The 13,708-nt window shown below is 36.9% G+C and overlaps 1 protein-coding gene across 10 annotated transcripts in view; it reads right to left on the reverse strand.

Moving 5' to 3' along the window:
- RAPGEF5 (Rap guanine nucleotide exchange factor 5) overlaps positions 1-13,708 on the reverse strand; it is a 416,073-nt gene that overhangs the window by 41,929 nt on the left and 360,436 nt on the right. For all 10 annotated transcript variants that reach the window (XM_023531487.1, XM_023531485.1, XM_023531483.1 and 7 more), the window contains one exon: positions 1,070-1,148. In XM_023531487.1, the coding sequence (XP_023387255.1) occupies positions 1,070-1,148 (79 nt within the window). The remainder of the gene's footprint in view (positions 1-1,069; positions 1,149-13,708) is intronic.

Consider the following 13,708-nt stretch of genomic DNA (forward strand, 5'->3'; position numbering starts at 1 on the left):
TGGAAGAAATCTGTTTTTGAAATTTTCCAAATTCAAAACTAATACTGTTTCAAGATCAGTTTTGTGAACTGGTTGCAAAAGGCTTCAAAATATCTGTAGCTTTGTGTGGCCATACAATGTAACAAAGCACTAAGTGTGATCATCACTTTCTAATTTATTAAGAGAGATTATGCACTTCATGGAGTTTTAAAGAATGATTTTAAGCAAAAATGCTGTAAAATGGGGTAGAAATGTAACAATTATTTAACAGGAAATGAATATTATCAAGACCATTTTTAAGGCTCAATAAAACTCAGGTAAAATGCAAAAAAATCCTTTTTCCTAAAAATTTTCAGGTGGGCTGGAATAGAATCTTCAGTTTGGTTTATTAAAAAACCTGACGGTTAACAGGCTACTTAAATGCTTCCGAAGTATCTTCCTTAAACACTGAGAGGCAAGAAGACTATTTCGAGACTAAGTTTACCTGGCTTGGCTTTTTGGCCTTTCATCTCTTGCATCTCTTCTACTTAGAGTATAAATCATAAAGCCTCGTTATCTGGTCATTAACCTTCCAATCACATTCTAAGACAGCGTGCCTTGACAAGCTCTGAAAAAAAGACAGTTGATTCCAGTAGTAGTCTAGACGTCCCATGTAAGAGAATGGCTCATCTCCCCTGGGACATTTGCCCAGAAACATGATATCACATATGCACACTTTCCCACCCAAGTGGTCTGGCACTAACTGATTGATTGTCTTATAAGTTCACTTATCACCAATCCACTCAACCTCTTGACTCTGGGGTTTACCCAGCGGGCCAAATGTGCCTCTGGAGTTCTAAAGTCTTGAGACATAGGTTTGAAGAAAACATAAACTACAATTTAGAATGTGAAAACAGCAGCTCTGCATTTCCAGGTCGCCCTGTCTCTTCCGTCTCATTTCATCTTTTACCTTGGATATCATTACATTAATATTAAACATATGCATACTCTACCGGGGGGTTGAGTAAATTAAGAAAGGCAGTTAATTCCTAATGTGAGACATCTGCCTTCGAGGAAGGCGACACGGCATCCTGAAGCTAATGAAGGATATTGCCTCAGCAGCGCCTGGCACAAGTCATCAGTTGTCATGAAGACGGTGTACGTGAGAAGGAAGTCATCAAGGAGGGTCTCTGCAAAGAAAGGAAAACAAAACTAGGTAAGCAAAGCCGTGGTAAGAAGGGCAACTTCAGAATAAATAATGTGCATGGCAGAGATATGATAAATGGGAGTGGGAGTGGGAGGGGCCGGGTAAGAGAACTTTAACCACAAAATACATTATTTATTACATTTAAAAAATTTAAAACTCCTCAAGCAACAAGATTTTTTTTTTTTTTTTATTGCAAGACTCTTAACATACAACTTTTGTCATCCTTTCCTCTCCTAAAACATCATTGTATTTGTTGGTCAAGATGTTGTGGAAAACCAATGCATAAATCACGTGCTTTTAGAAATAAATTTTATAAGATTACCGAGACACACACTCCAGTCCTACAGAGAACAAGCCTGCGTGTTCTAATAAATTAAGGCTTTCTAAAGCCATTTACCTAAGTCTAAGATAAGAACTATGGATAATAAAACTCAGAGGACACATATCAGGTTCCAAGGCCGTTCACCTTTATCTCTCAAATGTATCTGTAAGAAGTTGGGAGAGTGGTGAGTGATTTTCTTATTGCTGTGAAGAGAGACAGAGCAAAGTCCAGTCAAAAACAGAGAGCAGGTATAACACATCGCACCATGCTCCTTCCATAATTTCTCTTCTGCCTCTTGAACCAACAAGAACAGGTTCCATTTTCATTGCCTCTTTGCCTTGAGTAAGTGTTCCTGGAAAAGTCCAGGTTACGCATAATATGAATTGCTAAACTGGCAAATGCTGACCTCAGATGTAATCTCCAAATTAAAAATAAAGATTATATGCTGAATACAAATTAGAGTTTTTGCCATTAATAGTGCTTATCTAATCTCCTTCACTTGAAATTCATTTTACTATATAATTTAATTTTCATATCTGTTACATTCTGAACATTAAATTTTTAGTTACTTGAAATAGTAATAAATTATAAGATAGCGAGACTGTATACTCAGTAGCATTTATGCTCTCCAAACCCTACACACTATACATGTGTAAGCAGAAAGAACTGCCAGCATAGAACTCTGCAGGTACATGTTGAAGATGAGGAAAATTCCAGAATTTTTAGAAATAATAAGTAACATTTACTTTAAAACTTGATCAATGAGAAACAACAAGGCTATGTTTATGAACACAAATCTCTGATAAAAGAGGTTGCGGATGCCATCTACAGTCCTATGTCAGCTGCAGCAGTTAATTTTCTTCTATCGTTTTGTTTATGTTGAAGAATGTCAAGATAATCCTGATCATGTAGGTAAGTGGCTGCAAATGGTAACGTTTAACAACAACAACAAAAAGAAGGGTAGTAAGGGACTTTTCCCCCAAAGATATTTATTTATTTAAGTAACAATAGTCCTTCTTAAAAAGCAAATTTGACCAATGGCACTTAAAATGTAAAATAAGCCTAAACTTATAATGTCGTATCATATGGCAACATGCGAACAGTCACTGGTCTAACTCACTATCCTCTAAGGCAAAAGCAAGTTCTCAAACAGATGAGTGTGAGCCTTGCTGGGCACAACTTGAGTCCAGTACAAGAAACCGGTGAGAATGTGGCTGGTTGGACAATTTAATGTGAGTGGACATGCACGCCCTGCATTCATAGAAGACCTAGACAGCTCTCTACAAGACTATTTATAAAGGCTTCAAATCTATGCATGAAAAGGCAGGAGAAGCTTTATTCTAAGATCTGCCCCCAAACTAAGTTCATCTGGAAGCACGAATTTATCATTGGTCATCCTGATGAAAAATTTGGAATACACATTTGAAACTTGTATGTCTTTCATTACAGGTTTTTTAATTGTGAAACTGAAGTCAAACAATGGCATAACATCCAAATTTCTAGGGTATTTTGGAATATAATTTGAAACTGTCACTCTGGGATGCTACCAAATAGTAATGTTCACAAACTGTAACATTTTTCTCTACTAAACTGATAAAAACCCTCAACTTCTATGGTCTGAGTAGAAATTGAGTCTTTTTTTATTTTTATTTTTTTTGCACTCAACGTTAGATATGGGCAGCAAGGACCCCAGAGTAGCTTAGAATTCATTTTAGGGTTTTCAATGGGCCCATATAGATTGGAGCCAACAATACTCAGAAACCACTGGGTGACAATGCTGAGAACCTTATACATTCAGCATTTAAAATGCTTGATGTGACATTCAGGTTCATACTCTTTGAGATGTTCTTACACTCAGCTAATTTAATGAGGTTGGAACGATTCTCTAATCAAGATTTACTCCATTAGTAGCTGAGATTAAAAAGAACACCATTAACTTTGACATAACCAGTCATTCCGTCCTGGAACAGCCTTAGATAATGAACTGAGTGACGATGAAAGTCTGTTGGTTGGTGGCAAAACAATTTGGCATTCAATTCAATTAATCAGCTCACACACAACAATATTTTGTAAAGGGCTTTGACCCACAAATGGTTATTTCCCCCAAAGCTATTACCATATTTAATATTCAACACATTTACCTAATTATCTCTCTGCCATAGAAGTATTAATTAAATAAGAACAATAAGGCTATATAAAAACATCTCCAGCTAAAATCGTAATGAATTGCTGAAAATCGTAACAAACAGAATAGATTCCCAATACTCCTAACTCAAATCTTTCTCTATTTAACTACCACATTGTTCTGAAAATTTCTATATATAAAGAACTTTCCTTTGTTCTTTCTCAACACTGGTAATTTTTTTTTTTTTTTTTGCTGCACATGAAAGTAATTGAGTGATATAATCAAAACGACACACTTCAAATAAAAGTGCATTTTATAATAGCCATGCTTCAGAAAAGGCTGTCCCATTGGTATTTAAAGATATTTTTAGAACCACAATGGCTATATAAATGATCCCCTGAAGACTATTAGCCAACAATAGCCATTTAGAAAGACTAGCAAATCCACTGGCATCCACATTTAAACACTATAATTATCTATTATATTATATGGTGCTTAATTAATAGTAATTTAAGACTAGGCAAAAAAGCACTTTTGTGTATCAAAGCATCTTTCATTTAAACAAATTTGTATTTGCTATATATGCTAACATTCTGAATAAAAAGATGTATTCATTTTGATTTCTAATTCTGTGAATACTTAAGTATTAATATACAAAAAACTTTTCTTTGAAATTCTATTCAGTAAATCAATTACTAAATCTAATCCAGAGTTCTTGGTTCATCGCTGACAAAACTATTCAGCCATCCTTTTGGGACTATCCCCCTCCCAAAAGATAAAATAGTATTTTTTTGTAGTGGCTGTTTAGAATACAGGAAGTACTCTTGCAGTACAGAAGTTAATGTGCTGATGACAATCAAAATACTCTTACAATTTTAAGGTAAATACTCTTACAATTTTAAGTACTGTGTAAGTTGAAATAAAGTATATCAATGTGCAGTCAAAACCTAGAGCTTTGAAAGAAATGGCCCTAAAATTTATGTCTATAACTAGCCATGATGATGTTAATACAGGACTTTTCTCTGTTACTGTTTTAATTTTAAGGCGTAAGAACAGAATTGCCTATTTTTATTTGATTTTATTTGAACGTATTTTTCTTTTACATATAAATTATTTTTTCGGTCTCATTTTAAGTGTATGAAGCACTAAAAATTTCCATGATATTTCTGCAAAACACAAGTGTTTCTAGAGCAACCTAGAGTTGTGTCAAGGTGGAATAGTACAGATCCTTTTTATAGGATTCTGTTATGTAAATGTAATCAAATTAGAGGAACTAATCTAAATGTTTCCAAAAGGCCTAAGCTTAATGCTTATTTTTTTTTTTTGTAAAAAAGAAAAAAACAAAAATATAAAAACAAACCCTGAAGTCTAGAAATCATTAGAAGTATAGGGTTACTCAGGAACAACTAGAATAATCTACTTCAGTTATTTTTCTACAAACACATAAGCAAAATGCATTGCAATAATGAAACCACTCATCTGTTAAAGTGAATTACCAAGAAAGCAAATGAAAAGAATTTTGACAGACAACTGCCTACAGCAGCCATTTAATCTAAGTATGGTAATGTGAATATTCAACATTTCTGTACTAACTCATATTCCCTAAAGTACTGTTAGCGGTTTTGTTTCACCTGTATTTCTGCCTCAGAGGCAATGGAATTTAAGGCACTCTGAAATATGTTCTACTTAACCTTTATTTCAAGGAGCCAAGAAAAGCTTTGTACTTGAAAAGGCTACTTCTGGCCCTGGAAGGTTGCAACTTACCATATTTTTTTGAAAAGCAGTGCCAAAGCGTACCATGTAATTTGATTTAGCGCACACACGCGCACACAAAATTTTAATGTTCATGTTTGTAAAATAAGTTAAAGCGCTATGCTGTTAAATGCTATGCTTCTTTCTCAGTGTATTTTATATTTCTGAAAGCAGGATTGACCTCAAATGCAGCTGTTTTCCACAGCTTTTACATTCACTCGATTTCTGCATATATTTACAGTTTTACCAGAGTATCGCTTCGCCTTTCTAAAACTACCAAACCTTGAGATCGACTTTTCTTTTTTGATATTTGGTTTCACAAGAAATGCTTATTCATTTAATGCTGTTTCCATACTAAACCTTAAATGACAGGGACTTAACTATAGATAAGGCTTGAGAGGCACTAAATAATGAAATTCATTTTCACTTTAACTCGTAAAACCTGATTTTGGAATCCCACCAGTCTTCCCTTAGGAAAGGATGATCTGAATTCAGCAGCTGTGTTCTCAGCTACGTTACATTCCGCATGCTGCCTTTTCAAAATGTCACTAGAAGGAGCATGGAGTGATAAACACAGTGCTTGCCTACCTTCTCCACACAAAGGGTCAGGTTTGCAGGTCACCCTGAGATTGAGAGAGGTGACAGGCCCCATGAGCTTCTCTTGTCCCGCCCCCAATCAGCTGCTCTGAGTCTAGGGACAATTATAACCCATTTGTGACTTGTTCATGCATCTGCCAAGCCTAATGGGAAGCTCAAAAAAGTGTGAAAAATGCAAAGAGAATCAGAGAGCTGGAGTTCTACCTGGATAGCCTCAGATATTGTACTTAACCTCTCTGGGCCTTCGTTAAATCACCTGCAAAATGGATATAGAAGAATTGTAGGCAGGATTAAATAGTATATCTAAAGCATGTGGCAGAGAACCTGCCATATGTCAAGCACTCATTAACACTACCTGTTCTTTATTTTCATGAAATTATGTTTAGATCCTGTTCCAATTTTTCAAATGCCACCAATCAACCAACCAAAACTGAGTATTGAGAACTGGCTAATATAAAGCATTTGTGAAGGGATTGGGGCTCAAAGACAGGAAAGAGTGATCCATGGCTTCCAGCTCGTAATTAGTTAGTGAGCTAAGACATGTATCCTCATGCAATGAACTAAGTAAGGCAACATTTCGACTGAGCAGCACCAACCATACATGTCACAGCTGATGAAGGAGAGACTCTAATATGCCAGGGAAAGTGTACCAAATGGGTGGCATGTGAAGATGACCCTGAACTTTTAAGAACTGGTGGAGAAAGAGATGAAGTAGATGTGAGCAAAGGAGTGCACGTAGGTGTGTCTGTGGCTGAGTCACAAACATGTGGCCTTCGGGTCCTGTTTGGTCCTTAAAGATATGTTTTGTTAGATGGTAATATTGAAAAATCAGGAGATCTGGCAACACCAGGCCCACGACTCTTAGGTTAACCATAGTTTAGAGCTGAGTTAATCTTTTTATGCAGGGGCACTCTCCAGTTTATCACGGGCTCTGCTCTGGCTGGCTTCATGTGTTCATGCTGTCTGTGGACATGCGAGCTTGTAAATCTGGATCTGTGGTACAGTGGTGAAGCAGTAATAGAAGAGATCACATGGTTTAACTAAAAAGTAAAGCTAGAAAAGTAGGTTGGATCCAATTCCTAGAGAGATTTTAAGTACTACGCTAAGGAGCCCCAAGGGAGGAAAATGGAGATTTTCAAGGTGAGAAGTGACAAGAGATACAGATTATGTTTGCTGCATCAGGGAAGTCAGATTGGAAAAAGGAAGAATAAGGGGAGGGAGGGTGTATTTACTTTTAAATGCCTTGAACTTGAGTTCTCCAGGTTTAAGTGATGCTATTGGACAAAAATATCAAAGACCAGAGCTTGCTAAAGAGGGCTGGATTATGGGAACTACTGTATAAAGAGGATAGCTGGGAACTGAGGTGAATTCTCAGATAGGATCCTGAAAAGATTCAGCAGTGGTCTGAGGGTTGAGCTGGGGTGGGCGTTCACATTTGGGCAATGGTAAGAGAAAGATGAGTTAAGGAAGAGGAAAGAGAAGAAAGAGAAACATAGGAGAATCGAGAGACACGGATATAATAGAAACCAATAAGAAAGAAGAATTAGAAAAAGAGAGCAGATCATAAGTGTCAAACGTCGTTGCAAGTTCATGAGTCTGGGCATTCAAAGGCCATTGGATTTGGTGTGTGGATGGTCCCTGATCTGATGGCTTTAGAGAGATGCCCCTTAGTAACTGGTAGGGGCATACTCTAGTTAGACTGAAAGGAACTAAGACTATTCTGACAATGAGCTCTCACACCACTGTCACACGATTTTCCCTCAAAGCCACTTCTTGCAGTTATATAGCTCATTGATCAGAAACAGCAGTTGCTCTCACAAATGAGCCAGGAAGAAAAATTTCTTCATGATCAATGCAAGTATCATTTTATTTAACAGTATAGATTACAACGTAGGAATTGTCATGGGTATGAAGCCTTCAATACCCATCTGCAAGCATCTACCAACAAAAATTAATATCTGCTTGTGAGATTCTCTCAGTTGAATATAATTGACTTCGCTGAGCTTCTCCATCTTGTATGATTAACATCATATAATGCATTCTTAAGATACAAACTGTGTTCTTAAGTGCTTGTCAATTAAATGTTTTAAAATTTCATGAAACAAGGAAAAAATAATTTAAACATTGAACCTTAAATTAGAAATCTGGGGCATGATTATTTTAAGCAATAACTCTAATACTTGAATCGACTTATGATAAGGTATAATATTTTTATCTCCCAAGCACCAAGAAGAATCTCTACCATCAGCTTTCTTTTAAAACTGGAGATATATCACAATTCTCATATTTATTTTTTTTCCTATTCATTGTGAATCATTAGCAGTGAATTTCAGACGAGTAAAACTTTATGTTTGTTTCTGGTTAACAGAAATTCTAGGGTTACAAGAGAGAAGTTATTTTCCTTAAAGTTTAGCAATGGATAGTCAACTGCCTGTTTTATTTATTTGTTTGTTTGTTTGTTTGTTTGTTTTTAGGCGAGGCAACCTTTGGTTGACCTCGCAGATTGCAAAGACCTTGTCATCTTACAATCCCTCACTTTTTATTCTTTTATTTTTTACCACCTATAGCACCTGGTCTTCCTGGGAGGTCTCCCATCCAAGTACTAACCATCCAAGTACTAACCCGACTCTGCTTAGCTTCCGAGATCAGACGGGATTGGGCTTGTTCAGGGTAGCATGGCCATAGACTCAACTGCCTATTTTAAAGCTGAGAATGAGTATGACAGCTAGATATATTAAAGATAAAAAGATATTCTACAAACTTACTAATTTAAAGTAAATGCAACTAGGGCTCTTTCTAAACAATCTGGCACCAGATCACAGGCAAACTGAAAACTTCCAATCCAGGAAAATTTATTTTAATATATTTCCTATTTTAAAAAATATTTCTAGGATGAATATTTCAACCTGTTACTGACAGCAGGCTCATCTTTGTGTTCTGCTTTCCAGAATAGTCATTAGAGTTCTTCTCTATAACACATAGTTGCTTTCTTTCTCACTCAGGTGAAAGGGAGATTTGTGGTTTAGGGTCACAAAGAAAGGTTTGGTTGCAACCGATGACCCAACAGCTACTATTTAGGGCTGAGCGCTGTGCTCTCTGCCATGAAGAAGACAAAGTTGTAAAATAAGGTCTCAACTTCTGTAGGGGTTTGTAATTTGATTGGTGTGATCAGTAAAGGACCACATGAGGCAGCCTACAAACTTAGGCTGATAAATAGTCCATTCAGGTGAATGTCTGAGCAAACCTTCACACCCCAACCCCGCCCACCACCACCACCCAGCACACATTCTAGCCTTACAGAGCCCCAAATTTGCTTTGAACCACACCCATTTCTTACAGTGCACCAGGAAGCCAGTGGTGGCTTGGTGGGCAATGACGAAAGCAGGAAGGGAAGACAGTAGTTACTTTATTTGAAAATAACTGCAACAGCTACCCTCTATTGAACACATACTCTGTTCTGTACCATGAGCTTTACCCCCACCATCTGTGCTTCTCAAATCCATCCTAGGAGGTTGGCCCTATATTCTCTTTTGTGGGATGATGACATTGAGACTGAGATAAGTAAGGGGAATAACCACTGAGTTACTTCAAGTTAATGTCTGAAGGGGCCTAGGTCCCAAGGTGGGCGGAGCCCCAGCTCTGGCTCTTTCACTGCACTATGCTCTCCTGAGAGTGTGGATCCAAAGAGTCCATACTGGGGGAGCGGGGGAGGGGAGAAGGGAGTGCAGAAAAGTGTGCCCTGAACGGAAGCTTGGGTTTGGACAGGGAGAAGTGCCATAGACATAGGGACTTGGTATTTTTATTTGCTTTGAATCGCCAAAGATTGATGAAGTCATTCTCCATCTATGCCCCAGCATGCTCAAGTTCTCTTATTTCTACTCAAATTTTGTTTTCATTTTATTTTCTAGCCAATACCTGGCAATAGCAAACAGCTATAAGAGATCAGCTAATTTGCCCTTCTAAAGGTAGAACTGACAGTCACATGGAGATAGTCCACAAATTCACAATGCTCTCTTCAAAACAAGTATATTTCAGGCACATTGAAGGGCATGCAATGAGAAGGACCGTATCAGATGCTTTAATATTAGAACTGCTATGCGCTATGAGTCCTGCTACATACACCCGTTCACTTAAACCATGTCCATTTCTAGAATGAGAATTTGGGTAGAAATACCCAGCCAGAAACGCAATGGGCAATTTTAACTTGTAGTTTTCATCTTCACACTAAGTCAAGCTCATCTACAGAATTTAAAAATTAGAAGATTCGCCAAGTATCTGGTATGTTGGGAACAAATAAGAATGGTAATTCTGAAACACAAAAGGATACAGAATTTCTCTGACTATAATTTTCTATCACTATTTAGATTACGACAGGATTTGGGGGGATTACAACAAGATATTTTAGTTTTCCACACTTTCTGCTCACCCACATTTAACAATTCTGTCTGATTTCATATTTATTTCTGAGATTTGGAGGAGGGCTGACAGCCAAGGAGCAGCCTTAAGTAGAAGGCAAAAAGCTGCAAACAGAATGAAAAGAATGGTTTCAATTGTAGAACAAGAAAGCCCCAAAGGCAGAAAATGAGGATTATGGGAAATGGGAGAGAAGGTTATAATGAGAAAGACTGCAAAATGAAATGAAGAAAAGCTCAATTATAGGTATGTTAAAGGCAGAAATTCTCCAAAAGAATAACCCTTTTAGACATGTGCTTGTCAATTATAGCAATTCTGTGGCATTGCGCCCTTTAAAGGAAACAATCATTTGACTAAAACATGCTGTGAGAGATTAACACGCAGTGATTATAATCAACAAATTGCCATCCACTAACATTCCTTCCTCACACTTAAAAAGCTACCTGAAGTACACGCTCTTATACAAATAAAAAAAAAACCAGGTCTTTTTTTCCATTTTCTGATAGGATACTCAATTTTGCTTGAGGAAAATGTCACAGCATTTCAAAACACAGACAAGAACATCAGATGGTCTCACTTTAAATCCATCAACTGTGTGTGGAGATGATACACAGAGACCTTTGCGAGAGACAAAAAGAGAGAGAAGAGAGAGTTTTCCCATCCTCTGACATTATCTTCGACAGCCTCAAGTAATTGCAGTTGCTGATGTTACAGTAAAACTATGGTTTTGCCAAAATTATTAGATTGTCAGTCTCGTTACTGACACGATATCTTATCTCCACGAACTTCAGAATCGGTTGCTCTTCCAATTTGCTGCTCCTAAAATGCTTAACGTCACACATGTGAACAAGTTTCTGGCAGTATGGCTGGACACTGAGAAAATCACAAGTGTTTCTGCTAAAGTACAATATTAAATACGGCAATAGACCCAACCTCACTGAGAAAATGTGGTAAATTTTAAAACTTTAAGATTTGAGGGAAGTGTTTTCTTTCTAAAGAAACAAAACTCCATTTCCCTTTTGAAAGGACAAAAAAAAAAAAGGAAAAGTCACAAGAACAAAAATCAGCACCAAATAACTGAGAACCTGTGTTATAGATTACAGATAGATTATAGATTACAGATAGAAAAGAAATAGAAGTAGCAGCCTTCAGTTTTTAAAGGAATATATTGGGAAGAGACTATAAAGACTAAACAAAACTATCTTTCTGAAATTTATTTTTATGAGAAAAACTACAAGTTATACTGAAGATTTGTGTTTCAAAACAACCTTCATCCTATAACTACATTAAACTTAAGCCAATCTTATTCAATAGAATAATAAAACAAAACTATTAGGACCTCCTAATTCTATGTGAACTTTGTGACTTATTAGACAGGGCCTTTCTATTTTATATTTTAAAATATTGTAATTTTACAGATTCTGATTCTTTGAAAATTAATGATTCATGTACATACTTATGGCAACTCTCAGTGTACCAGAGTTTTTTATTATTTGTAATAATTTATCCTCCAGTCATTTTTAGGAAATTAGCAATGTACTTAACTACAAAGAAATATCTAAAGTTTTCAGAGTCATCTATCTAAAAAAATGAATATCAAATTGAGCATTTGCGGTGGAGGGAAACTAATTTAGGAGAAGCAAATACAATGTAAATAAGAGAAATAAAGCAAATAAAATGTGCAAATGTGAATAAAGGAGAAAGTCCATTCATTTCTAAATCTTCCATACTGGCTGCAGTTTACATTAGGGGGGTGAGGACACTGTAACCACAAACTAGCTCAAAACAGTCCTCTCCTGTTGGCACCTTCTTAATCAATAAGCCTTTCCTTACTCCAAACTCTGATGTTTTGAGTTTTGGCCTTCTGAAGTGTTGGGCACATGAACTCGGGTTTGGTAATGTCACCACCAGGACTGACTTTGCAGAAACAAGCAGTCACATGTATACTTCATTTAGAACACAGTGTGAAGGAAATTTCGAAGACACTCTATCTCCCATCCAGGCTCAAGGATAAGGCCTTTGCTCTAACCCATCAGAAAGGAGTTGATATTTTCCTTAGAAGTATTCAAAGAAGAAAGATGCCCAAGTTTTTCAAAATTCTTATAGTCAGGAGCTTTAAGATGTAATTTTTCTAGGGTGATTCTTGCCCCTCGCATATTTCATTTTCCATTTTCTACCTTCAGACCCTTTCGAAGTTGATTTCCCATAGCCCTACGATATTGTTGTTTGTTTCCAGTATGCTCTTATACTTGACCTCTAGGTATTGGAAGAGATCATGTGGAGACAACATGGAAATGATGCAATTAAAAAAAATGCATTCCAGTGATCCATTTTCATTCTAAATAGGAACTGTTTCCCCAAAAAGCATGCAGTATTCCTACTTAGAGCCTTATCCTTTGCCCATTGGTTATGCTTTAATGAAAACTTCCACATTTCCATTATTAATCAGTGCATGTTAATGACCTTATGCTTCAGCTCTGTCTCACTTCATTTCACCTTGCTTCATTACCAACAAGAGTATTAATTAACCCACAATCTACTGGCAGTGTAAAAGCATCAGTTCCCTTGTTATCCTGCACGATATTGCATGTTCAGAGGTGGTGTAAATAGATTAGTCCAGGAGATGAACACTTCAAATGAAATCCAGTCAAAATCTGATTTTTCATCGTTTCTCATGTGAGTGGTCTGATTTAGCATCAGCTGGAACCAGGACCTCTTCCCCACACCCCATTTATTCTGTAACCTTCTTGAAGCAGTTAGCTCACTCAGCAGCCATCCTGCTCACAGCTGGAAAGCAAGAAGCAGGTCTTTGTGATGGAGATCAGATGGCTTTTAAGCCTCTACTAAAGCACCTGATTTGGGGTTTATAGCTAGAATTGAATGGTAGTTTTTTACTTCATTGATGTCTTTTATCCATAGATCTAGTCATTAGACAAAAATGATCTCTGGGATGAAGCTAGTAATATACCTGGGTTCATTCTCAGATTCAAATGATCACTCTATCCTTGAAGCAGCTTAGTTAACTTCTTCCTTAGCTTCTCTGTCCATTAGATGAGTATAACTACCCTGTACCAGGATCCATCTAACAGAGAGGAAGTTTGGATAAGTAGAGTGGTGTCTTGAGTAAACTTCAAATCCTGGCTCTCAAATCAGGAAGAGGCCTCAAATGTCACATAGTCTAAGTCTTCTGCTTCCATAAATGAGGCAACTGACAAGACGATTTCTGCACAATTCTAATTATCTCATTGCTCTGTCAATGCATCAATTATGGCAAATATATTATATTCTCCGTATGAGTAATTAGGAGAGAAGCTAAGAGAACTCCCAAAACCTC

This window comes from Pteropus vampyrus, unplaced genomic scaffold (genome assembly GCF_000151845.1).
Source record: "Pteropus vampyrus isolate Shadow unplaced genomic scaffold, Pvam_2.0 Scaffold69, whole genome shotgun sequence".
NCBI lineage: Eukaryota > Metazoa > Chordata > Mammalia > Chiroptera > Pteropodidae > Pteropus > Pteropus vampyrus.